The 26681-nt window shown below is 43.0% G+C and overlaps 1 protein-coding gene across 3 annotated transcripts in view; it reads right to left on the bottom strand.

Moving 5' to 3' along the window:
* Window positions 1-26681, bottom strand: part of btaf1 (BTAF1 RNA polymerase II, B-TFIID transcription factor-associated) — a 117714-nt gene that overhangs the window by 16631 nt on the left and 74402 nt on the right. For 2 of the 3 annotated variants that reach the window (XM_068002437.1, XM_068002438.1), the window contains exons 19-33: window positions 26167-26370; window positions 24877-25303; window positions 24191-24381; window positions 23468-23621; window positions 23276-23385; window positions 22689-22890; window positions 20803-20951; window positions 15198-15350; window positions 14825-14946; window positions 14558-14725; window positions 13836-13913; window positions 13536-13665; window positions 11855-11996; window positions 6557-6687; window positions 5774-5899 (exon numbers count right to left, since the gene is read on the bottom strand). In XM_068002437.1, coding sequence (XP_067858538.1) covers window positions 5774-5899; window positions 6557-6687; window positions 11855-11996; window positions 13536-13665; window positions 13836-13913; window positions 14558-14725; window positions 14825-14946; window positions 15198-15350; window positions 20803-20951; window positions 22689-22890; window positions 23276-23385; window positions 23468-23621; window positions 24191-24381; window positions 24877-25303; window positions 26167-26370 — 2487 coding nt within the window. The remainder of the gene's footprint in view (window positions 1-5773; window positions 5900-6556; window positions 6688-11854; window positions 11997-13535; window positions 13666-13835; window positions 13914-14557; window positions 14726-14824; window positions 14947-15197; window positions 15351-20802; window positions 20952-22688; window positions 22891-23275; window positions 23386-23467; window positions 23622-24190; window positions 24382-24876; window positions 25304-26166; window positions 26371-26681) is intronic. The other variant, XM_068002439.1, reaches the window with a different exon arrangement.

The following is a 26681-nucleotide window of genomic DNA, read 5'->3' as shown; positions in this document are numbered from 1 at the left end:
AGAGCGAGGGAGACGGGGGGGGGGGCGAGCGAGAGCGAGGGAGAGGAGGGGGGGGGCGAGCGAGAGCGAGGGAGACGGGGGGGGGCGAGCGAGAGCGAGGGAGACGGGGGGGGGGCGAGCGAGAGCGAGGGAGACGGGGGGGGGCGAGCGAGAGCGAGGGAGACGGGGGGGGGGCGAGCGAGAGCGAGGGAGACGGGGGGGGGGCGAGCGAGAGCGAGGGAGACGGGGGGGGGGCGAGCGAGAGCGAGGGAGACGGGGGGGGGCGAGCGAGAGCGAGGGAGACGGGGGGGGGGCGAGCGAGAGCGAGGGAGACGGGGGGGGGGGCGAGCGAAGAGCGAGGGAGACGGGGGGGGGGGCGAGCGAGAGCGAGGGAGACGGGGGGGGGCGAGCGAGAGCGAGGGAGACGGGGGGGGGGGCGAGCTGAGAGCGAGGGAGGGGGGGGGGGGGCGAGCGAGAGCGAGGGAGACGGGGGGGGCGAGCGAGCGAGGAGCGAGGGAGAGCGACGGACGGGGATCGAGCGCGAGGGAGAGAGACGGACGGGGAGCGCGCGAGGGAGAGCGACGGACGGGGAGCGCGCGAGGGAGAGCGACGGACGGGGAGCGCGCGAGGGAGAGCGACGGACGGGGAGCGCGCGAGGGAGAGCGACGGACGGGGAGCGCGCGAGGGAGAGCGACGACGGGGAGTGCGCGCGAGGGAGAGCGACGGACGGGGAGCGCGCGAGGGAGAGCGACGGACGGGGAGCGCGCGAGGGAGAGCGACGGACGGGGAGCGCGCGAGGGAGAGCGACGGACGGGGAGCGCGCGAGGGAGAGCGACGGACGGGGAGCGCGCGAGGGAGAGCGACGGACGGGGAGCCGCGCGAGGGAGAGCGACGGACGGGGAGCGCGCGAGGGAGATGCGACGGACGGGGAGCGCGCGAGGGAGAGCGACGGACGGGGGAGCGCGCGAGGGAGAGCGACGGACGGGGAGCGCGCGAGGGGAGAGCGACGGACGGGGGAGCGCGCGAGGAGAGCGACGGACGGGGAGCGCAGCGAGGGAGAGCGACGGAGACGGGGATAGCGCGCCGAGGGAGAGGCGACGGACGGGGAAGCGCGCGAGGGAGAGCGACGGGACGGGGAGCGCGCGAGGGAGAGCGACGGACGGGGGAGCGCGCGAGGGAGAGCGACGGACGGGGAGCGCGCGAGGGAGAGCGACGGACGGGGAGCGCGCGAGGGAGAGCGACGGACGGGGGAGCGCGCGAGGGAGAGCGACGGACGGGGAGAGCGCGCGAGGGAGAGCGGACGGACGGGGAAGCGCGCGAGGGAGAGCGACGGACGGGAGCGCGCGAGGAGAGCGACGGAGGGGAGCGCGCGAGGGAGAGCGACGGACGGGGAGCGCGCGAGGGAGAGCGACGGACGGGGAGCGCGCGAGGGAGAGCGACGGACGGGGGAGCGCGCGAGGGAGAGCGACGGACGGGGAGCGCGCGAGGGAGAGCGACGGACGGGGAGCGCGCGAGGGAGAGCGACGGACGGGGAGCGCGCGAGGGAGAGCGACGGACGGGGAGCGCGCGAGGGAGAGCGACGGACGGGGAGCGCGCGAGGGAGAGCGACGGACGGGGTGAGCGCGCGAGGGAGAGCGACGGACGGGGAGCGCGCGAGGGAGAGCGACGGACGGGGAGCGCGCGAGGGAGAGCGACGGACGGGGAGCGCGCGAGGGGAGAGCGACGGACGGGGGAGCGCGCGAGGGAGAGCGACGGACGGGGAGGCGCGCGAGGGAGAGCGACGGACGGGGAGCGCGCGAGGGAGAGCGACGGACGGGGAGCGCGCGAGGGAGAGCGACGGACGGGAGCGCGCGAGGGAGAGCGACGGACGGGGAGCGCGCGAGGGAGAGCGACGGACGGGGAGCGCGCGAGGGGAGAGCGACGGACGGGGAGCGCGCGAGGGAGAGCGACGGACGGGGAGCGCGCGAGGGAGAGCGACGGACGGGGGTAGCGCGCGCGAGGGAGAGCGACGGACGGGGAGCGCGCGAGGGAGAGCGACGGACGGGGAGCGCGCGAGGGAGAGCGACGGACGGGGAGCGCGCGAGGGGAGAGCGACGGACGGGGGAGCGCGCGAGGGAGAGCGACGGACGGGGAGCGCGCGAGGGGAGAGCGACGGACGGGGAGCGCGCGAGGGAGAGCGACGGACGGGGGAGCGCGCGAGGGGAGAGCGACGGACGGGGAGCGCGCGAGGGAGAGCGACGGACGGGGAGCGCGCGAGGGAGAGCGACGGACGGGGAAGCGCGCGAGGGAGAGCGACGGACGGGGATCGCGCGAGGGAGAGCGACGGACGGGGAGCGCGAGAGAGAGAGAGCGACGGACGGGGAAACGCGCGAGGGAGAACGACGGACGGGGAGCGCGAGAGAGAGCGACGGACGGGGAGCGCGAGAGAGAGAGCGACGGACGTGGAGCGCGAGAGAGAGAGAGCGACGGACGTGGAGCGCAAGAGAGAGCGACGGACGGGGAGCGCGAGAGAGAGAGCGACGGACGGGGAGCGCGAGAGAGAGAGAGCGACGGACGGGGAGCGCGAGAGAGAGCGACGGACGGGGAGCGCGAGAGAGCGACGGACGGGGAGAGAGAGACTGGGGGGGGGGTGGAAGAGAGAGCCATGGATGGACCAGGGTGCGGGGGTAGAGACAGACGGGGTGAGGGACAAAGAGAGAGAGAGGGAGAGACGGACGGTGCGAGGGACGGAGAGAGGGAGAGAGGTACACAAGTCAGAAGTGTGATGGAATACTCCCCACTTGCCTGGATGAGTGCAGTTCCAACAACACTCAAGAAGCTCGACACCATCCAGGACAAAGCAGCCCACTTGATTGGTACCCCATCCACCACCCTAAACATTCACTCCCTTTACCACCGGCTCACTGTGGCTGCAGTGTGTACCATCCACAGGATGCACTGCAGCAACTTACCAAGGCTTCTTCGACAGCACCTCCCGAACCCGTGACCTCTACCACCTAGAAGGACAAGGGTTGCAGGCACATGGGAACAACACCATCTGCACGTTCCCCTCCAAGTTACACATCATCCCGACTTGGAAATATATCGCCGTTCCTTCATCGTCGCTGGGTCAAAATCCTGGAACTCCCTATCTAACAGCACTGTGGGAGAAACTTCACCACACGAACTGCAACGGTTCAAGGCGGCGGCTCACCACCACCTTCTCAAGGGCAATTAGGGACGGGCAATAAATGCTGGCCTTGACAGAGAGCGAGCCAGGGTGGAGAGGGCGAGGGCGAGGGGGAAGAGAGAAAGCAAGCATGTTGGGGGTGGGGAAAGAGAGCAAGTGAGCCGGGGGGTGAGAGCGCGAACCAGGGAGAGAGAGAGAGAGAGAAAGAACAGTCGTGCGAGAGCGTGACAGGCACACACAGAGATGCATTTCCAGGAAGAAATCACAAAACACCAAATTTAATATTCGTAGTGATTTTACAGAAAGTTACAAACCAGTACTGCCCAACTCAGACCTCCAGCATACACGGTGGGATCAGGCTTATGTCTTCCCCTTCCCCTCAATACTGGCAGGCATCAGGAACCCACCAGTGAGCCAAATCTCACATTTCCTCGAAGTTCTGCCAAACATCAGGTTCTCCCAAATCACAGATTCCCTCCCCATACAGCCAGATGACAGAAGCCCTACCACATTGCTGCTAAAGCCCAAGACAGTTCACAGTGCTACTAAAATGCAAAACCACCCCTGGTGTAGCTAAATCCTTATCTAGTACAGCTAAATACTAGAGCACTGAAATTCCAGCACAGGAAGGGGTCTATGATTGACTCGCTTCAAGAAAACACCCCATTCAACTTTAAATCTCTCTTCCCGGGCCTTTAGCAACTCCAGATGCCAGGGATGCACAGGTGTCCTTTGTACCAGTGTTGCTAGGACGCAAATAGAAGAAAATACAGCACATGATATTGTTTTGCCATTTGCATGGCTCCATAATATGCCCATCCTCAAATCCACCATATTGCATTTCTTCTCCATTAAAATCAACATCAACAAGCATTTGTACAGCACTATTAATATGTAAAAACTCCCACGGTGGATCACAGACACACAAGGAAACAAATGGACCGAGTGAGAGGGGTGACTAAAAACTTGGTCAACGAGTTGGGTTTACAGGAGGGTCTTAAAGGAGGAGAGGAAGGTAGACAGGCAGAGGGGTTTAGGGAGGGAATTTCACTATTGGGACCAAGCAGCTGAATGCATGACTTCCAAAGGTGGGGCAAGGCACAAGAGGCAGAAGTCAGAGGAATGGTGAGTTTGGGCATGGTGCATTTTAGCATTGGAGGAGGTTACAGAGATAGAGAGGGACGAGGCCATGGAAGGATTTAAACACAGTGAGAATTTTAAATTTGAGATGTTGTGGAACTGGAAGCCAATGTGGATCAGTGATGACAGGGGTGATGGTGAGAAGGATGATGTGAAATAGGATACTAGCAGCAGAGTTTTGGACGAGCTTAAGTTTACAGAGGGTGAAGGATGAGAGGCAAGCCAGGAGAGCATTGGAATAGTCGAGTCTGGAGGTAACAAAGGCATGTATGAGGGTTTCAGCAGATGAGCAGTGGTAGGGATGGAGACAGGCAATGTTACCTCGGTCAAAGTAGGCAGTCTTTCTGATGAGAGGAGATAGGGTCAGAAACACAGCTCGAGGTCGAATAGGATGCCGAGGTGACGAACAGTCTGGTTCAGCCCAACTCGGTGGCCAGCAAGTAGGATGAAGTCAGTGACAAGGATACAAAGTTCATGGAGGAAACCAAAGACAATGGCTTTGGTCTCCCCAATGTTTAGCTGGAGCAAACTGTGGTTCATCCAAAATTGAATTTCAGACAAGCAGTCACACATCATCCTAACTTGGGTGTAGACTGATGTCCTTTCATTGTTGCTGGGTTAGTATCCTGGAATTCCCTACCTAACACCACTGTGGGAGCACCATAACCACAATGGTTCAAAATGGCTCACCGCTACCTTCTCAGGGCAACTAGAGATCGGCAAGAAATGCAGAATTGCTTAAGTTGCTTATAATCCAAGAACAAAAAAAGGGAAAGTGACAGAAAAAAAACTATATAAAAGCATTAAATGCCAACATGTTATACAGAATTGATTTGGCCTCAGCCCCAGAAACTTGTCTGATCCCACCTCAACCAGATGAGCACTTCTGCTTTCAGTCTCAGCTCCTGGACTTCAACATGCTCTTGCCAAGGAACAAAACTGAACCCATTCAATCATTTTGGGCCTCATATTTCATGATTACAGGTCATCTTCCACTTCACCAAACCGCTCCATTTCTTGATACCTAGCCAATACGCTGCTTCCCTCCATGGGATCCATTCCTTAACTTGTATGCAAGTCTACCCATGAGCAAAGACACACAAGGTTTATTTGTTATTAAAAATGAAATAATTAAATTCAAATGCTTCAATGTGTGAATTCACAGCTTTAAAAAAAAATATGGATAGCTGATGTCTGATGTTTCACCATGCAAATCGATGGACCTGTCACAATGCAGGAACAGAATAGTCTGTAGGCTATTAAGGGAGTTTGGAGGCAAAGCCTTGCATTTGAGCTGACAAACCTTATATGAGCATCTATTACTTCCATCAGTAGTTTAGTAATCCAGAATTGATCCAAAGCAAATGGCAAACTAAATGTAATACACTTAACTTTTTCAGAACTAGAGCAACCTAGTATTAGCCTCACAAATGCAGCTCTATTTTGGTGTCAACAACCTGAGAGAATCTCAAGAAAAATATTTACCTGAAATACATGTCCAGTGGCCTTCAGTTTAGGTTTTTCATTTTCTTCTGAGAGTGTACCTGTAGATATTGTTTCTTCAACATCACATTTAGCACGAGATTTGGCAAAATCTTCATACAGCTGAACCTGCAAATAAAAGATTGCAGTGTCTAAGTGAACATAAGGAGGCAAGGAACAAGAAAATATAATTGGCCCATCAAACATATCTGTTCTACAGAGCATGTATCTTCACCATATCATGCACTCTAGTCAAGGCCAATGAAGGTGTTGCAACATTTCTCTAGTCCCCAAAAGTTAAACCAAACAACATTCCAGAACATCCTACATAAGACTGATCATCTTCCTTGGCACCTTTCCAGCAGTTCTCCAAGAATCATTTTGCACAAAGCTTTCCATCTTTATTGTCCATAGTTACCAATCCAAGTAAACCAGATATGCACGCAGCTATTTTTTTTTTAAAAAGGATGTTAACTAAGACAGCATTTAATGTGTAGTCATCAGCTACTAACATCTTCTGTTGTGTGAACTGAAAGTTTCCTTTTGATCTACTTTGGCCAAACATTCTTCAATTTGGTATGTCATTTCAGGAATAATCTTCATTTTCTATGAAATTATTTATAGTCCTCAATTTTCTCACCATGATTCCCTAACAATTTTCCTGGATTTCTTAAGCTTTCTACTCACTATTTGATGAAATTCAGGTCATGTCTGAATTGTTAATGCAAAAATTAGGTGTCTTATCAGAGCTTTCTTTCATGAGCTATCTGTGATATTTCAACATACCTGTAAAGTACTGAGATTACAGTAATAGTCTTGAATAATCTTGGGTGGAAGATCCTGAAGGACATCTTCCTTCATTCTGCGTAGCAGGAATGGAAGAACCTGTCGATGTAATGCTTCCATTGCAAGAACCCCTATGGCATGTGCATTGCATAAATGGATAATTTTTACTCTCAATTGCTGTTTTTTAACTAATGCATGAATAGAAAAATGAAAACTGAAATTTTATTACACTGAATTACTTTTTTAATACATTAATTACTATCTTTCCAATCAAAAACATTGATGCACAATTACACAGTCATTCTACAACAGTTTGAACAAGATGAAAGTAATAAAATTGTAAACTATCAACTGAAGAACTCATACTTAATAAACAAGCTTTAAAGTGAAAGTACTTTCAGATACTTTGTTTAAAAAAGAATGGCAATTTTTAAAAATCTGAACATTAAGCTTAAATGTACCATTATGTTGTCAAGGGCAATTTTTGAAAAAACAAATTTCAAAAAACTTTGCTAGTCCAATTCGAACCAATATCTCCATCTCTTTCCACAACCCATTTGCAAGAGACACTTGGTACTAGGCAACAGTGTGCCCATCAGATCTGATCTCACACCATGCACTGTTCAGGAAAAAAGGCAAGAATGCAGCAGGGCAGGACTATACGTATGCTGCATATCAATAGTGAAAATGGCAGACCTGTTAACCAGAATTACCTGGTACCAAGGATTGCACACAGAAATAGTAACTTTTAAAACCAAGAATAACCTTATTAACTGCTCAAATGCTTTATTAACTATTTTGCAAATTATAGGAGCGACATTTTTATATAATGTTAAAGCATGATCTCTTTAGGACATTTCAAGTATAGTAAAATTCAAAATGTCGAATTACAGGATATGCTTTTGTGCATTTCCTGCTGCATAGTTGCATTTAATTAAAAGCTGTTAGTTAATCCCTTAATAGAGCTATTACTGTCTACTTGTCTTTGTCATAAATAGTTTAATGTCCTTTTATAAAAAAAATTAAAGAACTGGAGCAGCACTATAATAGTAATGAAGCATTGCTAGTGCCTGCAGCGACATAGTACCAACTCCAACATACTGGGGACAAACAGCTGACTCCAGCAGCGATTTGAACTATTATGGTATGTACAAATCTTCCACGGCCAGCAAGGACAGTTCATCCCAGAAAATTGAAATGCCTGCAATGATTAAGAATTAGAAAATTGTACATGCATGAAACGTGTTTCTCCACTACCCATAGTACTCTGAAACATGCTAAATGCAGGGTTAGATTCCAGAATACGAAATGCCAGGACATTGCAGAACCACTTCAAGTGAAAATATTTACCGTCACAACTTTATTGGTAAATTTTTATGTTCCAGTATGCTTTGGCAAATGAGACACTTATGTGCGCTTCATTTTATTGCTACGCTTCTCCCACTGGGAAACTTATCAATGATAGGTGCATTTATAACAGTAAAATGCTGCTAGGAAGTGGACGCATGACTAGCTAACGGCGCCATCTATCAGGTCCTTGTCCTTTCATGATTGTTATGAATGCAGATATGATGCTTCCTCTTCAAGTCATATTTGAAGCCACACTAGGATCACTTGGAGTCTCAACCAGTGTTTCTTGGAACACTTTAGTACTATTTCTACTTGCTCTCCAGGGAGGTGTTTACTTGGAAAAAAAAGGTCTTTACTAGCTTTGACTGCAAATTCTGAGCTTGATCGCTTGTGGAGTCAGATTCCCTGGGTTGCAGATTGCACCCCTCCCGCTCCAAACAAGCAGAATAACTGCAGATTATGGGTGAGGTTTAAAGTGTACATAATGTTAATGTTACCCACCTTGGAAAAAGAACAGTCCGAAAAGTAAACAAGATGCTGCCCCAATGTCATGCTAAACAGTGTAAATCATTCATGGATGGGACTTCAACCCAATGTGTGAATAAAGTTCTCATTTCATATGCACCCTGAACTTACGCCCTGTACTCTCAAAATAGCTAATTCTTTGGATATCTCTTTGGAAGAATCAGGATCTACCTCTAAATCAGTGACTTGTTGCATATCAAATATGAATTACCAGTTCAAATCTTTATATTCTGGCTAAAGCTGGTTTTCAGCGAATGAAAAATAAAACAGTGTTCTGACCTCCAAAATATATGTGGGAGCAGAAGGGAGAAAGCAAGTACAGGAAGTTAGATTAGTCTTAACAAATAGAAAATATAGGTTAAGTTAGATTAGGTACAAAAAGTTACAAATGCAGAATGGGAAAGAAATGAAGAAAAGGGATGACAATGAGAATTAACAGGCCAGATTTTGCTGCCAAAATAACAATGAGCTTAATGGCACTCCCTGTTATTTATGTGTAAATGGTACAGCAACTTCAGGCGAATGCGTTAAATGCCAATATCCAAAAGCTGCTGTCTGAGTTACGCCGTTCCACCGTTAGTTTCACGAAAACAGCACCTCACTGTCTGCTTCACCATCGACGTGCACTGAATGTTGTGAAGTTGCTGTACTTGCGTGGTAGATACGAACTAAACCTGCCGCAGATAATTAGGGCTAGTAATTACATGCGTAAGTACTCTTAACGATGTGATAAGTGGTAATGACTGCCAATCAACCTCTCCAGCACTGAAAATTAACTATTATAAAAGTGTGGAGTCCAATTCCTTCAGGTTGTGAATTGTTCTAGGAGATTTTAAAAATGTCAAATTTTAAACTTGACATTTTTTTCTTATTTTCCTTTCTGTCTCTTTTTTTTCCTCTCTCTTAATCCAATCTTTCTTTCCCTCTCTTTATTTCTCTTTCTATACCTGACTTAACATTGAAATTGCCCCCTTCAATTCACCCTCCTCTCAGTCCTTCCGCTGTTTATTTCCTATTCCTTAAATCTCATTGGTTAAGGAGATACCCTGTTGGTTACTCTGTTCACTCAGGTCCCAGAAGCCCTGCTTCCCTCACTGCGTCGTTATCAGTTAGCACTTTCAGCAACTTAGTGGGCAAACTTTTTATGAGCTGAAGGGTGCAGGGGCAAGACTAACCTACGCAGATGCCTATAGATGCCCTGCTACAGCAAAATCTGGCCCAACATTTTTAACTAAAATTGTATTTTGTGTTTACTATAGAAGTTTACAATTAATGCTTCGGTGTTTCAGTGAGTCAGCTGAACACTTACAAAAACATTTGGTCCAGGGAGACAGGAATTTCTCCGAACCTGCTAGCATTCTAAGGATTAAAATCATGGAAGGGAATTTTGTAAAACCATTTTCATGCCGAAAGTAATTATAAAGTGTATTGCCATATTTTACACAATATATGAATAATTACAATTGTGAGCCACCAGAAAATAACGGGGCCTGTTTCTGCTGCGAGCGGCGAACGAACAGCTTAGACTTGCAGTTGCCCATAGATGTTCTATGAGCTGTTGCATGGGAAGTTCCTGGAAATTAGAGATCCAAAAGGCACTCGCCCTCTCCTGGGCTTCTGGGACCTGTGTGAATAGGGCAAGCTGCTGTGTATCTCCTTAACCAATCAGATTGAAGCACTGTTAATAACAGCAGAGTCAGAACCCGGAAGTGTAAGTTAGAATAGTGAATTCAATGTCAAATCAGGTACAGAAAGCGAAATAGAGAGAGGGTTAGAAAGATTGAATTAAGAGACAAGAGATAGAAAGAAAAAGTTAAACTTTTTTTAAAAATGGAAGTGGTAACAGGGCACTAAGAACATCATAATATGATTAGGCAGAGTCAACATGGTTTTATGAAAGGGAAATCATGTTTGACAAATTTATTAGAGTTTTTTGAGGATGTAGCTAGCAGGGTAGATAAAGGGGAACCAGTGGATGTAGTAAATTTGGATTTTCCAAAGGCATTCGATAAGGTGCCACATAAAAGGTTGTTATGCAAGATAAGGGCTCATGGGGTTGGGGGTAACATATTAGCAAGGATAGAGGATTGCTTAACGGACAGAAAACGGAGTAGGGATAAATGGGTCATTTTCAGGTAGGCAGGCTGTAATTAGTGGGGTACCGCAAGAATCAGTGCTTGGACCTCAGCTATTTACAATCTATACTAATGAGTTGGATGGAGGGACCAAGTATAGTGTATCCAAGTTTGCTGATGATACAAAGCTAGGTGGGAAAGGAAGCTGTGAGGAGGACACAAAGAGTCTGCAAAGGGATATAGACAGGTTAAGTGAGTGGGCAAGAAGGTGGCAGACGGAGTATATTGTGGGGAAATGTGAGGTTATTCACTTTGGTAGGAAGAATAGAAAAAACAGAATATTTTTTAAATGGTGAGAAACTATTAAATGTTAGTGTCCAGAGAGACTTGGGTGTCCTGGTACAAGAAACACAAAAAGTTAGGATGCAGGTACAGCTAGCAATTAGGAAGGCAAATGGCATGTTGGCCTTTATTGCAAGGGGGTTGGAGTAAGGAAGTCTTACTACAATTGTACAGGGCTTTGTTGAGACCTCACCTGGAGTACTGTGTACAGTTTTGGTCTCCTTATCTAAGGAAGGATATACTTGCCTTAGAGGCAGTGCAACGAAGGTTCACTAGATTAATTCCTGGGATAAGAGGGTTGTCCTATGAGGAGAGGTGGAGTAGAATGGGCCTATACTCTCTGGAATTTAGAAGATTGAGAGGTGATCTCATTGAAACATACAAGATTCTGAGGGGGCTTGACAGGATAGAGGCTGAGAGGTAGTTTCCCATGGCTGGAGAGTCTAGAACTAGAGGGCATAGTCCCAGGATAAGGGGTCGGCCATTTAAGACTGAGCTGAGGAGACATCTCTTCATTCAAAGGATTGTGAATTTTTGGAATTCTCTATCCCAGAGGGCTGTGGATGCTGAGTCATTGAGTATATTCAAGGCTGAGATAGATAAATTTTTGGACACTAGGGGAATCAAGGGATATGGGGATCGAGCGGGAAAGCGGAGTTGAGGTTGAACATCAGCCATGATCTGAGTGAATGGCAGAGCAGACTCGAGGGGCCATATGGCCTACCCCTGCTCCTATTTCTTACGTTCTTATGTTAATTTAAGTTACTGTCCGATTTGCACATGAGCGCTGTTAGCCTAATCATTATTTTTACAGCAAAATCCAGCCCAATGTAGCAAATAACCTGAAATAGTTTTTGGATTGTACTACTGCATTTTGACAAATGGGCAATAAATTTCCCAAACAAAACTTCTACAGGTACTAAAATTACCTACACACAGAAACAAATGTGAATTATGCATTACCATGCATCAAATTTTGCATTTAATTGGGTTCATGTTATCTTACCTGCTTCCTGCTCCCTTGAAGAACTCCTAGCATCTCTGCTAGCTAATATCGGCTTTCCATAACGAGCTGCAAACTGTCGCTCGGTACCCAAAAATCCTGGCATTAGGAAGTCAAACAATGACCATAGTTCCAAGACATTGTTCTGCATTGAGACAAATTGAATATTCCATGTATTTATATAGAATTTTCAGAAGTTCAAATTTTTGAAACATATACTTCCAATTCATCCAATAATTTGAGACTAAGTAACATATTCTAATTGGTAGATGACAATGTACTGTCCAGTGATTACTGTATTTATTCTGAAATGATAAAACACTGAAATGACTTTGAAATCCATTTGACCTGCAGCAAGAAATTAAAATTGAAGCTTTTGTGTACTACTGCACCTGAGAAGCTGGATGCAAAGACTTCTCAAGTGTCTTTATTTTGCACATCCATAGCTAAATCTGGCATTTCCTTTTATCTAAATTCATTTTTGTAGAATCATCTTTTTACCATGGGCTGGAAATTGCTTTCAAAATAACGGTGAGCCCAACAACACTCACCGTCATTAGTGGCGAAATCAAAGAGCAAGTTCCGGTGACTGCACATGGGAAGGCAAACACGGAAATCCAGAACTTGCTCTTCCTGATTTGCCGGCGATCTGACAGTTTTGTCTTAAAGGGATATCGCCGGCTGCAATCAATAGAATCAAAGGACCAGAGCCAACTTGCTCTCCTGCTTAGCTGGAAACTAACTAATACCGCCACAAATAAAAGACAGAAAATGCTTGAACTCTGCCTTCTGTTTTGCACTTACAGAAGTAATTTCCTAATTTTGTTTTCTTAGTTTGGCCATTATTTGAAAGTGCTAATATCATCTAATCCATCAACAAGAAAGTAGATTGCTCACCTAGAAGGTAGGGAACTTTTACTGTTTTACCTATTTGAAAGAGACTCTACACAATATTTAAAATATCTTCATTTTTTAAATAGTTTCTGCATCACTGTGTGGAGATAAATACTGGGAACTGTCCCGCTATCATGCTTCATCCTGGTGATAACGAGCTGCTCGAGAAAATTCTACTTTGGATTGTAGCCATCAAGCTAAAGGTAGTGGGGACCCCTGCCAAACCTTCGTAAAATTAAACTTGAGGGAGTGAGCTCCATGTAGTCAGGAAAATATCTAGCCTGAGATGTACATGTATCGTACATGTGATTTGTATGCCTCAATAGCTTCTCAAAACGACCAGAGCATTACACTAACAGTTGACATCTCAAAGCAGTTCATAGTCACATGTATGTGTACAAATACATGTTTCATAGGGTGCCCACTGGTTTTCAGGTGTCTTGAGGTATTGCAATTCCCAAAGGGCAAGTTGCCAGGTCCTCTGGAATCTCAAGATCAGTCATTCCAGAAAGTGGATTTATTTTCATAATGACCCAATTTTCAGGCAATATCGAAAATATGCACAATAATGCCTTTGTCCATGCAAGCCAACATGCCTTAGCCTTAGAGACATCCATTTGATGCTGCCTGGCCAGTGCATCAATTGCATTTGTGTCTTTCATCAAGTGGACCCGCTGACAAATTCTCTCTCATTCTACATCATCCACTCGGTGATTTATGTTCCTTTTCCAATTCAACAGATTGTGCCATCATTAGATTGTAAATTCTCTAACATTACAAAGATAAATACCTGTATTGGTGTCCCAGACAGAATCAACCTGTAGCTTGCGGTCAGCTGCTTAACTGCCTTTGATAGTTTTGTCTTGCCATTCTTGATGACATGGCCTTCATCAAGAATACAATAGCTCCATTTGATGTTTCTGAAAACAAAAGGACAATCAATGTTACATGCTGAGTATCCATTTCTGCTGGAATATAAACTAATGAAAACAAATCTAAATTTAAATGGCTAAGTAAGACAGAAAGCACAACTTAGTAATGGTCACAGTAGAATACTACTTGTTGCGAGTCAGGCCAAACATATACCTACTTGAAAAAGTCAATGTCATTTCGAACAACATCATATGATGCCACAACAAGGTTGTGTTTTTTCACAAGGTGCTGCAATCTGAAACACAAGATACAATACAAACTCTCATTAATATAGATGTTGTAAAATGTATTTTCTGATCCGCAATGCAATGTTAGTTCACTTGGGGGGACAATGGGGGGGGTGGGGGGGAGGGGGAAGAAAAGAGAGACAGAACATAAAATTCTCAGTCATTGTATTTAGTAATTCACAGAAGATATTAAGCCTCATCTATGCTGAGAGTTGATGCCATAAGCTTGCCTCTGCAACTGAATCCATGAAGGTGAACTGAATGGAGTTGGTCACTTACAATGCTGGGTAGCTCAGCTCTTTTTAAAAAAAAAACATGCATATATAAATCAGATGGTAAAGAAATACATCATAAACAGAGCTACTAAAATTTACTAGGTATAGATTGTGGTAGAAAGGAGAAAGATGAAATCAGGAAGAGAGTTCTTGCCACTGCTTTACACCAGCACGTGTTCAACGCAGCATGAGACCTAACCCGTAAGCAAATTTTGCTTTGCTCACATCCAATTTGGAATGCACAATTCAATTGAATAATAGCAAATACAGGTTCGATTTTGTAGATAACATATTTGTCACTACAAGCACATTATATGGATTAATAATTACTACAGCGATGAAGCTCAGTTTTTGTGCTGTAACAAATCAGAACTTACCTAGCCCTCTCAGTGGGAGGTCCTGTATAGTGCAAAGGATGCAATATTTCTTTAGAACAGAATTTCCCAACTTCATCGATCCAATGGCCTGTTAGTGTTGGAGGACATACTACTAAAGAAGGTAGAGGTGAACAATCTTCTGACTGAGTTTTTGTGTATTCCTGAGCCCTGTGAAAATACAGAAGGTGGTCACTGTTATACTAGTTTCCCACCAAGTCAACAATAGGATTTTAACAAAGACACAGTGAATGATTTCCATAATATTACCTGAGGTAATGATCTCCTGCAAGGATGCATATAGATTGCAAAGTCTTTCCCAGCCCCATATCATCACACAGAATGCCATGGAGCTTATATTTGTTCAGAAATGCCAACCAGTTTACACCATCCTTTAATGACAACAACATATTTATATAATGTTAAATAAACATTCTGACATATAACTTCTCTTACTGATTTAAGATACTAAATGCAAGATTAATGATGTATTAGATAACACAAGTTCACAGCCCAAAATCTAAAGTTTGTAGAATTTCACAAAATTACCTCCAGAAATACCTATTATATGAACTGTTTGAAATGCCCCCATTAAGAACTTTATTCTCAAGAATAATCATTTGATAATATAGATATTACCTACCTGCTGATATTTTCTGAGTTCAGCTTTGATAGAAACAGGAATTTTGTAATTTTCCAACTTTGTCCCATCTAATAACTGTTCCAAAAAATGGCGCTCTCTTGCTTTCTGTTTAATCAATTCTTCCGACATATTTGGTGGATCTGGAATGCCAGCCTATAAAATTGAGTGTGGTTTAGGATTTGTATCATGCGTACCATAGCGGAACTGAAGTCGCAAATGTATCATTCCTTCAGAGCTACATAGGGAAAGGTCAGTAAATACAATAAAAAGGCAAGGAAAGATCAGCATGCACAATAAAAATGCACTAACAATACACATGTGATATTACTTTATGCCTGATGTATAAGATATGATGCACTTGGGGGATCATGAATTTAATCTTTTAATCATCTGAACACTTGAACCAAATTATGTGTAAATTTATGGAGAACTGAGCAATGCAATGGGTTAAACCTTGACTCTCATCTCTGGGACCTGAGCTAACTTAAGTCAATTCATGAAATAGAAGTATCCTGTCTGTTGGCTGTAACAATCTTACATAGGTGACAATTTTGCCTCAGTAGTAGCACTCTCTCCTCTGAGCCAGGTGGTTGTGGGTTCAAGTCCCACTCCAGAGACTTGAGCACATAATCTAGGCTGACACTTCAGTGCAGTACTGAGGGAAGTTCTCCCCAGTGTACTGGCCAATATTTATCCTTTAACCAACATTACTAGGTCATTACCTCATTGCTGTTTGCGGGACCTTGCTGTGCACAAACTGGCTTCCACATTGCCCTACATTAAATTGTAAATTGAATTTCCTAGAGATCATCACGTATTTAGGTGCTTTCAACATTTTCATTACTCTTCCCCCATCCAGAACAAAAGGCAAACATTGCAATGAGGTTACAATGGATATAAAATAAGCACTTTCAGGAAAATGGAGATACAGTTGCCTTACAGAACAAACTTTATACGGTCAGCATAATGCATATTACTATATGGGTTAAAAACCTGAGGAGAGACCTCACAGCACCGTGATGGTGTTTACACCAATTTCCCCAGCCAGAGTGATACAATGATTAGAGGCTATATAGTCCCTCATAGAAAGATGGAAAGAGAAGAAAATCCAGAATGAATTACCCCAGGCCATTTATACGCATCTCCTAGCTACTGATGTTAAAAGCAACAGTGCATGTTGTAGGCATTCTAAGAAAAAAGAAAATAGTTTTCACACGAACATTATGCTCTAATAAATGTCCCAAATTATATACAGTTATGTTGTAGGAAAATTCGGATGCAAGCTGTTGCTTCTCTTTCATACAAGGCATTCTGGAAAGGGCAATATTACTAGGCTATAAAGCAGTTCAGAAAATGGTTACTGTCAAGCACTCTGTGCAAGCCAATCTTTGAATGATCTCTCTGCTGGTTGAGAATGTAATGAGTTTTGGCAGTTTCACCTCAGTACCTAGAGGGCATGAGCCCATAGTACAAAACTGGCCCACTAATTTTGCAAAAGAGAAATCTACAAGGATGACTGGTAATATTCATACTAGTATATTAAGTGATGTTATTTCAAGATTGGGGCTAGGGTATATTTGTTGGGTCAAAGCAAAGGGAGTTTTACTTTGTATCTAGGCATACTATGACAGAAATTGGCGAGCTTTACGCCAGCGCTGGGCACCCAAAATTGAAAAGGTATTCTATTCACCAACATTAATTTCCGCACTTTCATGACATAAAATCTGCCCCCACCCTGCAAAAAAAATGTATATGTAAGATGTTAGATCACCAACTTTCAATGGTGAAACTGCCCCTCTTTCAAAAGGTAAAAAAACATTCCCAATGTAAAATAAAAAACATCTAAAAGGGGATTCTGTACTCTTATTTTCCAGTTATCGTGGTAACATCTTTGTGGTATGTAACGGAACCCTCAATTAATTGACTATGGGGTTACAAAAATGATTAAGGTTCATTTATAGATTTTACTTATATTTCTGTGAGCTAACCTTAAAGATACAGTACTAAAACATTCATTTAGCATAGACAACAGAACAAAGATATTGTGGAATCTGATTTTAATAGGGTAGGCTTCTAATATTACTTATTCAGGTCAACTAGGAGGTATTGATGAGTGACAACAGCTTTTGTCTCCTCACACAGTGTAAACTTGATGGCTGTTTAGCTACAACATTAAAAAACTGGCAATTAAAATAGTCTGTACCCGAGCAATGGTACTATGCATTTGGTTGTAACCCGATAATGGTACTATACACCCCACCACTTGGAACTGGGGAAAAGTTCTGTGATTTACCTATGGCTATGTAAAAGTTAACATCTTTATGTCTATATCTCCAAAACACTTTTTATTTTTTTGGGGGAGAGGGGGGTGGGCTGGAGTTCGGGAAAGGTGCGAGATAAAGTAACAAAAAACAAAACAGGCACACTTCGCCTGGCCATAAAATGCTACATAGGAACACAAGTTGCCTTTAAGGGGTGGGAGGTGAACTCCATAACATGAAAGATGGTATAAAATGCCCCAAATTTTTGAAGGGAATCTATGGCAATGTTCATTTATCAACTTAAAAGCTTATTAGCCATTCTCTTACTAGGCCTTCCATTGCTCACCAAATGGCAAGATTGAGGTTGCCTTGGATCTAGCTTCATTCTGTGGTCTGGGTTTCAGAGGTATAACAAGCTGCCCAAAAGGCTTAATAGCTGGTTTATGAGTCCGTTCTTGGATGCTGAAGCTAAAGCTCTGTAGAAAACCATGAAAGGATGCCTCAGCATTTAGTCTTCAAAGGACATCTCCAAAGATTAGACTGTAATCATCCTGCAGATTGAAAAAATCTGCAAAGAAGCAATATATCAGCATTCATGAAGTAGTGCTCATGCATGAGGTATTTCAAGTCTCCTGAAGCTGCAGCATGGCTATTTACATTTATCATTGGCAACAAATACAGCGGAGCGAACCTTTGGCTTAGTGGTAGCATTCCAGTTTCAGAGTTAGAAAGTGCATGCTTCGAACCCCGCTCCAGACAGTCCTAGCGAGTGGAGACCTGAGCTCAGGCTCTAAATTCTGGGATGACATCCAGTGGGATACTCATGTCTGGAGGGTGTGGATGGCCCTCCCTCATCTTATGGGTTGTGGGAGCTTATGAATCCCTCCCGCTGTACAAGCTTAACCACCCTATCGGCTGGTATAAAGATGGTTACGGGTGTGATAGGAGTGTTCACATTGCGACATGTCAGACTGTTAATTTTAATTAGACCTGGACAACATCCAGGCTTGGGCTGATAAGTGGCAAGTAACATTCGTGCCAGACAAGTGCCAGGCAATGACAATCTCCAACAAGAGAGGGGTCTAACCACCTCCCTTTGACATTCAACAGCATTAGCATTGCCGAATTCCCCCATCATCAACATCCTGGGGGTTAACATTGACCAGCCACATAAATAACATGGCTACAACAGCAGGTCAGAGGCTGGGTATTCTGTTGTGAGTGACTCACCTCCTGATTCCCCAAAGCCTTTCCACCATCTACAAGGCACAAGTCAGGAGTGTGATGGAATACTATCCACTTACTTGGATGAGTGCAGCTCCAGCAACACTCAAAAAGCTTGACACCATCCAGGACAAAGCAGCCTGCTCGATTGGCCCCACATCCACCACCTTAAACACTCACTCCCTCCACCACCTGTGCACCGTGTACCATCTACAAGATGCACTGCAGCAACTCGCCAAGGCTTCTTCGACAGCACCTCCCAAACCCGCAATCTCTACCACCTAGAAGGTCAAGGGCAGCAGGCACATGGGAACACCACCATCTGCACGTTTCCCTCCAAGTCACACACCATTCTGACTTGGAAATATATCGCCGTTCCTTCATCGTCGCTGGGTCAAAACCCTGGAACTTCCTACCTAACAGCACTGTGGTAGAACCTTCACCACATGGACTACGGCGGTTCAAGACAGCAGCTCACCACCACTTTCTCAAGGGCAATTAGGGATGGGCAATAAATTCTGGCCTTGCCAGTGACGCCCACATTCCATGTATGAATAAAAAAATCAGCCGGTGAATCCTTCCACTACTGCATACTATTGTCCAAGGGAAGAATGTGAAGATACGAAAACAACAAGAACAATCAGAATGTATTCTTGAGTTGAAGCCTGACACTAGTTTGCTAACCAGGTAATGCAGGCCTCTAGAGCATCTCCCCTTAGGCTGGAGGTATCTGGGATTCTTACCTAAAACAGCTTATCATTCTTGTTGAAGCTCATTTTGAAATAAGATTTAGTTGTAAGGTTGGTAAACTGGTACTAAAAAATCCTGTACATCTTTCTCACTCTAGATGGCACAGACTTCCTGTGAAAATTAGCTACCACTGAAGCTAAACTCTTTATAAAACGTTTGTCTTGTATACCTAACCCTAAAGGATTACTCAGGAACTTTCGTAACTTCACCCTACAATAATCAATAGACAGCTGCCCAAGGATGGGAAGACATAAACTGCTTTAGTACTGTACACTGATACTTCTTTAATGACCAATATGGACTTCACTCCATTCAGAATGAATACCTTAAATCACTTTGGATGGTAATGAACGGTATAACCATTCCTATCACTTAGGCTAGCCCCTACAATATGAAATCAAAGGCATCAAAACACTGCATTTGTGGAAATTGAAGATTGGTGGGCCATTTTGACATGCTTTTTGCAATTAACAGAAGCCGTGACAGCAGCCATTCTAGACAGCATGAGCTTTACAAGCCATTTTTTGTTTTAAATGTTCACAAAATTGCATTACACAAGTCACAATCTAAGAGATGGCATGGATTGTGACAGATTACAGGGAAGACCATCAAGCAGTTGATATAGATTTTGAAGCTTGTAGTTAGCAAATATACCAAAAACGCATTGAACTCAAAAAGTTACAAACAAAATATTTAAGCTTATAGGCCACAGGCACATGCTGTTTTGCACCAAGAAAAACATTCAGCTTGAACAGCAGCACTGAAAGCAAGGCAAGTAGCTGGAGAAAAAAAAAGCCTTCAGCTGGATTGGGTAGAGGGGCAAATAATAGATGTCAATGCTCTTGCATTTATACTGTTTAATCTTTGCTCATGCTATGTGGAGGAAGAATCTCCCTATGTTGCCCAGCTAAGAGTGAATTCTGGATGCAGAACAAATAATCCAAAACAAAACAAAAAATGCTAGGAATACACAGTAGCTCGGTTAGCACCTGTAAAAAGACATGGATTTACACCCAAAACATCAAACTATCTTTTCCCTTCACAGAAGCTGATGTTCCTGCTACATATTTCCAGAATTATGAATTTTTATTTTAGAATTCTGGCTTTTTACCTGTAAATAATCCAAAACGTCACACATGCATAACTTAATCTCCATGCATACCATTGTGCAATATATCACAACGCAAAATAAATTCACTTCAATTTGAAAGCAAATTACTTTGAATTAATTACAAATGGATACCTTATGTTATTTTAGGTAACGCAATTCACTTGACGGCCAGACTGCACTGGACCGAATGATCTTATTTGTTCTGTGTTGCATGCATTTGTATTAAGAGCTGCCAAAAATACAACTTTTCAAAACTTACCTCAAGTGGCATTAACCTAATCAGTGTTGCAAAGCACTGGGTAGCCATGAACCGCACACTGTCTGTTTGGTCACTCATCCTGCCCAGTACAGGTACCACCAGTAGGACTATATAAGGGATGATATCTACGTCAAGTTGCTCCATTATACCTATAAAACCTCGTTAAGGAATTTTTTCCTCATCACTCTCACCTAAGACATCAGACCAATTTTTTAAAAATCAATCCCACTGAAAATTTTTTAAAACAAGGTCGGCATGGATAGTCAAGATACACATTTGAATAGCCGATGGAATATCTTAACATTCATTCCAACCTTAACACAATTCTGACAGCCACAATTAGGAGACCTGCAGAAAACACGAGTAATTTTTAACTTAATCCGTAATTATGAAATTTGGGGGTACCTAGTAAAACCTTCTAGAAGATTTCCTCCCCTCTAGGCGACAACAGTTTAATGTGGATTTCATGTCCATCCTATCAATTGATGTTTTGATACACCTGTACTTAAATATATGCCACACACGATACAAAAAAGTCAATTTTGCTCTGTCAGCATGTCCAGGCTCTCAGCGCTGACAACGCAAAAATGATGCTCAATGTTTGAAAATATAAAGACAAAATGGTCATTTATTGTGACAAATTAAATTCTGATAATACTTCAGAACCACACTCTTCTTACATCAGATCACCCATGCCTGCAATATTCAGGAAATTAACTTTAACTCCAACAAGTGCATTGGCTCAAATGCTAAGTACAGCAACTTATAAAGAATCATATTCAAACCCAATTGAGAGAATATAGCAAGAGATTTTTTTCTGAGAGTTTTGTGTTCAAGTTTGTGCCTAGAACAATTAGTGCCAGCATCAAGCACTTCCACATCAGGACATCATGTAACATGCAGAGTAAAGCTCCTTTCACTCTGTCCCAACAGCAGGCCTCAGCCCCATCCCCAGAACAGCACCCTCTACTACACTCACTTTTTTTTCCATTTCCTGTACCAGTTTGTACGGTTCTTTCTACAGTTTCTGAATGAGATGAATGGATGCTTTGAAAAAAATGCATCCTAGGATAAACTATTAATAAACAGTAATAGCTTTGACACATACCCAAATACAGCCTGGTTTGAGCTGAGTTAGAAGAGGTTGCAAATACAACCTGCATGTTAATAGGTCCAAGCATCATGCTGGGACAATTTTTTTTCAATTTGACATTATAAGTCATTTACAGAAGTTTTACAGGGTGGCATTGATTTATCCACCATGACATCCAAGAGCTTCAGTGGATAGGTCAACTTATCATCTTTCCAACGAGAATCCTGCTACACACAAAAACTTTTCTTTATAGAGTCAAGAGGAATAACAAAACCCTTTCAAATCCAAGTAAACATAAAAAAGCACCATTTGCAACTAAGTTTTAGATTAATCATCCATAGCTGGTCTCTCCTTAGAAGTCTGCTCTGTTCAGGCTCTCCCTTTTACCCATATATCTGTACTGCATAAAGTTATGCAAACCACCCATTAACTCAAATTGCCAATCACCTTGAAAATTCTGGCTTAATCAGTCATTGCCAATATGGTCATCCCATTGGCAACTTTTGCCTCTTATGGGTGTGTTTAGTATTACTCTTGGAACATTTTGGTGAACAATCCATTATCTTGGTTCAAAGGCTTTGACGGGGTCTAGTACAGTGTACTTGTTTAAATATATTATTATATGGTCATGGGTATCTAGTTTTCTCTTGAAATCACATAGCTGTTGTGAAGATGCAAGTCATAAAAGGGACAGTATCTTTTTTACCGACCACATGTTTATGGAGGCTGAATAATTAAGGAAGAACACACATATAATTATAATACAGGATTGATATTTAAATGTTAAGGATACAGGCCAACGCTTCAATTGCTCCCTCTTGCTTTGTGTTATCATCAATTGCTCCTAGCCAAGGTAGAACTTTCTCCAAAAAAATGCTCATTGTTTCCACTGTAGCTATTTTACTCATGACACCCACACACCTAGCAGCCATATGCCTGACTGCAGTATATGGGTGTCGTAAACAAGTGCAAAGATGTGGAAGATGTTGCAACAGCTAAAAAGGAAAAAAAAGTTTAAATTGGTCCACAATATTTTAGTTCAGAATTTAAAAGCATATACTTCAAAAGTAAAAGGCATTGCAGTACCAAAATCATAGTTAGGCAACAGGAAATCTTAATTTCAAAATTAATATAGGGAAGCTCATTATTTATTGAGCTATCTGGCCAACAAGCAACAGATGAGTTCAAGCAAATATGCTTCAAGCAAATATGCTCTGCATACTGTTTATTTCATAAATATGTCTTTAACCAACCTTTGCCAGTAATTAAAAAATGAAATCTAAAAATACAAGCTTGAATATATTTTGAGGCTAGTTTGATGCAAGTTATTTGTAAAAACATTTTAAGTTATCTTGCAGCATAAATAAGCATTCAACAAACCTGGGCATGGATATCAGAGCCCATTGCTGCTGCTGTAATTTCTAGCACCTGTAATGAGTTTACTAATTCCTGAGCAGCAACATCTCCTTTTTCAAGTACCACATTTCCATCTGTAAAAATATTAATAAGTCAGTTTCTCATATGAAACAGATTTGTACTAGAATGTGAAAGTACATTGGAAGAACTACATACTGAAATTCTGTACATCTACATGACTCCTCAGCAGTCCAACCATAGAATCCCAGAGATAAGGCAGTGCTGTAGCCATTTCAGCACCGAAGTGTCTTCCTATGGTAGTAAGTGCATACTCGGCTCCTCTTCTCTGAATTAAGTTTGGCTTCTGGGTCTGCAAAACAATTAAGAGTTGCTCCCACAATATTGAGAAAACAAAATCACCACATACTAATTTTATCTTTACTCATTCAAAATTAATGATTCTATAAAATTAAGCTAACATTTTAAAATGGGAGTACAAGAGAAACAGGAACCCATGGTGATTTTCTCCTCTCTAAACCAGGGTTGCTGAGGCTAACTGTAGTGTTCTTGCTGCAATTCCAGCTGAGATCAACTAAGTGGGCACGTGCAGATTGAACCAGGAACTTTTCTGATCTAGGTTTAGCTACTCAATGGATAAACGCATTAAGGGGCCAGCTTTTCCTCCCACTCTGTCAATGGGAGGAAAATCTAGACCACCGAGCCCCAAGGGGAGCTGCTATCAATGTTATTGAGCACTGGCATTCAAGGGTATAGGCAAAAAGATGCACTTCAAGAAGCTTATTCAGTATCTATCAATTAACACAAATCCAAGTGCCAGAAAAACAATACATGCTAGCAGGGTCAATAGTTATCGAATCAGGAAAGACACGGACACTTGACTAGTTTAAACTGTATTACATTTCATCTGTAGTCACTTACCTCATCATGCTCACACAAATTAATCCCTGCACTCCCCTGAGGAATGTCTGCAGATGAGCCCTTGAGCGCTTTAGGCGTTGGTCCCCGCCTACTGGTTAGAGCAAAAGCAGCTTGCTGATGCCTGTAAAGTGTGATGATTCCCCTAGTCTTATTTACAGTGTGATGCATTCCATCTTTTTCAGAATTTGGTCCTTAGATGAAACAGTGCAATGGATTAGTCAATATTCTTTGTACTAAAACAGATTTTAAGCAGGTTAAAAGGCTAAATCTAAATTATCAGTATAAATAATTTTAATTTGTCTACGGTACAAAAAATATTTGCACTGGTTTTCGTGCATGCATTTTTAACATTTTGTACCATATTTAAAAAATATATACATTTAGGCACAGTACAAATTTAGCATGAATGGATTCTAAAATGTGCTTTTATGCAGAAGAATAAAAAGGTCACAGTATATCTGTTTTAACATCGAGATTGACTATAAACAAGTATATTTAGCCCACAAACTCGTACAGGGCTGTGGGGTTCATTTTTTTCTCATTCACAAGGAGGGGTGTGAAGTGTTATGAGTGAGTGAAAATGGTAAAATGAAAAGTAGTGAATTTTCACAGGTGTAACTGATTCACTTCTTAATGAAGTTCTCTACATGTTAACACCGTGTGATCTTTTTCTCACATTCAATTACCTTTAGAGTTATCCACACTGTTAGACACAGGTACTGGAGAGGTTGCTGAAGGAGTAACTGTGGAGTCCACACATACCGAGTTACAAAGATTTTTCACGATTTTAGGATTGGGACAAGGACATCTCGATGTACACTGCTGGAGCAACTTGGCAATGCAAGAAGCTGCGTAGTTCTGCACAAGTACATTTTCCTCCTTCTTCACTCCTTCCATCAAGGGTTTTATGACAGGATTCAGTTTTTCTGGAAGTTGCTGCAAGTCAACAACTGCACAAGCAGCAAACATGTGAACCCTTAGATGAAGAGTTTGCCATTCTTGATTTGTTTCTGTTACAGTCATCTGGACCTGTTGACGCTTACTATCCAATTGCTGGATCACATTGGGATTCAAATCACAGGTTGATGTCACTTCACTGAATATTGTTGTGACCTTCAATTTAAAAAAAAATAATTTAAAAACACAATACTTTACATTTTATATTAAATATACTAGTATTAATACCAAAATAATAAATATGCTCTGGATGAAGTTTTTTTCCCCCTCCTCCACCAGTTTAGGAAAAAAAATGAATGTGATTTGTTGATTTTTCTCTATACCAATAGAAGTCAAGTATGACAAAATGTTTTTCAGCAAATACTATCCACTTTTTTTTCAATGTTCAAAAGTAGTTTCTTTACCACTCTGCTATAACACAATTTTATTTAAGTTTGTCTCTGTTTACATTATCTTGTGTAAACAAATCTTGTTAGGCTCACAAACTACCTGCTTAGCTAAGTACCTTACCCTAGAGAGGTATGGAGGCTGTAGGATGACCACTTGAGAGCAAACTATTCCAACACTTGAAAAATAAAGGCTACCTAAAGGTTCAGAGTGCATTAAAGAAAGGCTGCAAGTTTTATTTAATTTATAAAACGTAAAGTCTGATTTTAGAGCAAAGTTATACAGGACCTGTTTTAAAAATTGAAATGTGAAACTACATCAAAACAAAAACTTTCATTATGGTGTGCAGATCATATACATCCAAGATAGTTATTTTTTTGAAAATTAGTATAGATCATTTAAAATACTACCCTTTGGTACCATTTCCATCAGATGTTTAAAAAAGTCACTAATTAGTGTAAAGAATTGCTAGACGATTATTATGCTCAGAATGTTTTAAATTCAACATATAAGCTTGGTGTGGATTAATAACTATGCTTCTCTTGACAATTATGTTTCCAGCCAAGTTTGCACAACCTTTTTGTTTCATTGCTTAGAAAGCATTTCTCCAGTGTTTAAACAAATTTACTTACCAGTTCATTTGCTTGATCTATGGTAAATACACTGTTGTTCACGCTGCTCCCAACATCACAGTTAGCTTCAACCAGTGATGCAATCAGCTGTTTACACTCATTCTGCATTCGTGTGAATGGAATAGCTATCTCATCATAATAAAGATGTTCTGACAAAATTGCCATCAATCGTGGCTGTACTGCACTGGATACAACAATACAATCCTAGAATTAAATCAAGGCTGAGATTTAGTCGGAAGTCATAACGTTAACTTCGCTCACAAGATCCAACTTGCAAAAAAAGCTTGAAATGGAAGCTTGTAGAAATTATACAAGTAACAGTCAAAATGTCACAAGAAATCACATACATCCAGATTTCCCTGTAAGCTAAAAAGCTCAAATTTTCTAAATGCAGCAATCGTGCAAATATGTCTGCTGTATTTTAGCTGTTGTCTACTTCAAATCATGCTTTTCTTTGCTAATGTGTAGAGATTTTTCTCAACACATTATAAATTAGTAATCAGACACAAAATAAA

Source organism: Heptranchias perlo, chromosome 21, assembly GCF_035084215.1.
Source record: "Heptranchias perlo isolate sHepPer1 chromosome 21, sHepPer1.hap1, whole genome shotgun sequence".
NCBI lineage: Eukaryota > Metazoa > Chordata > Chondrichthyes > Hexanchiformes > Hexanchidae > Heptranchias > Heptranchias perlo.
The sequence above is the reverse complement of the archived record's forward strand: the minus strand, read 5'-3'. Positions and strand labels throughout refer to the sequence as shown.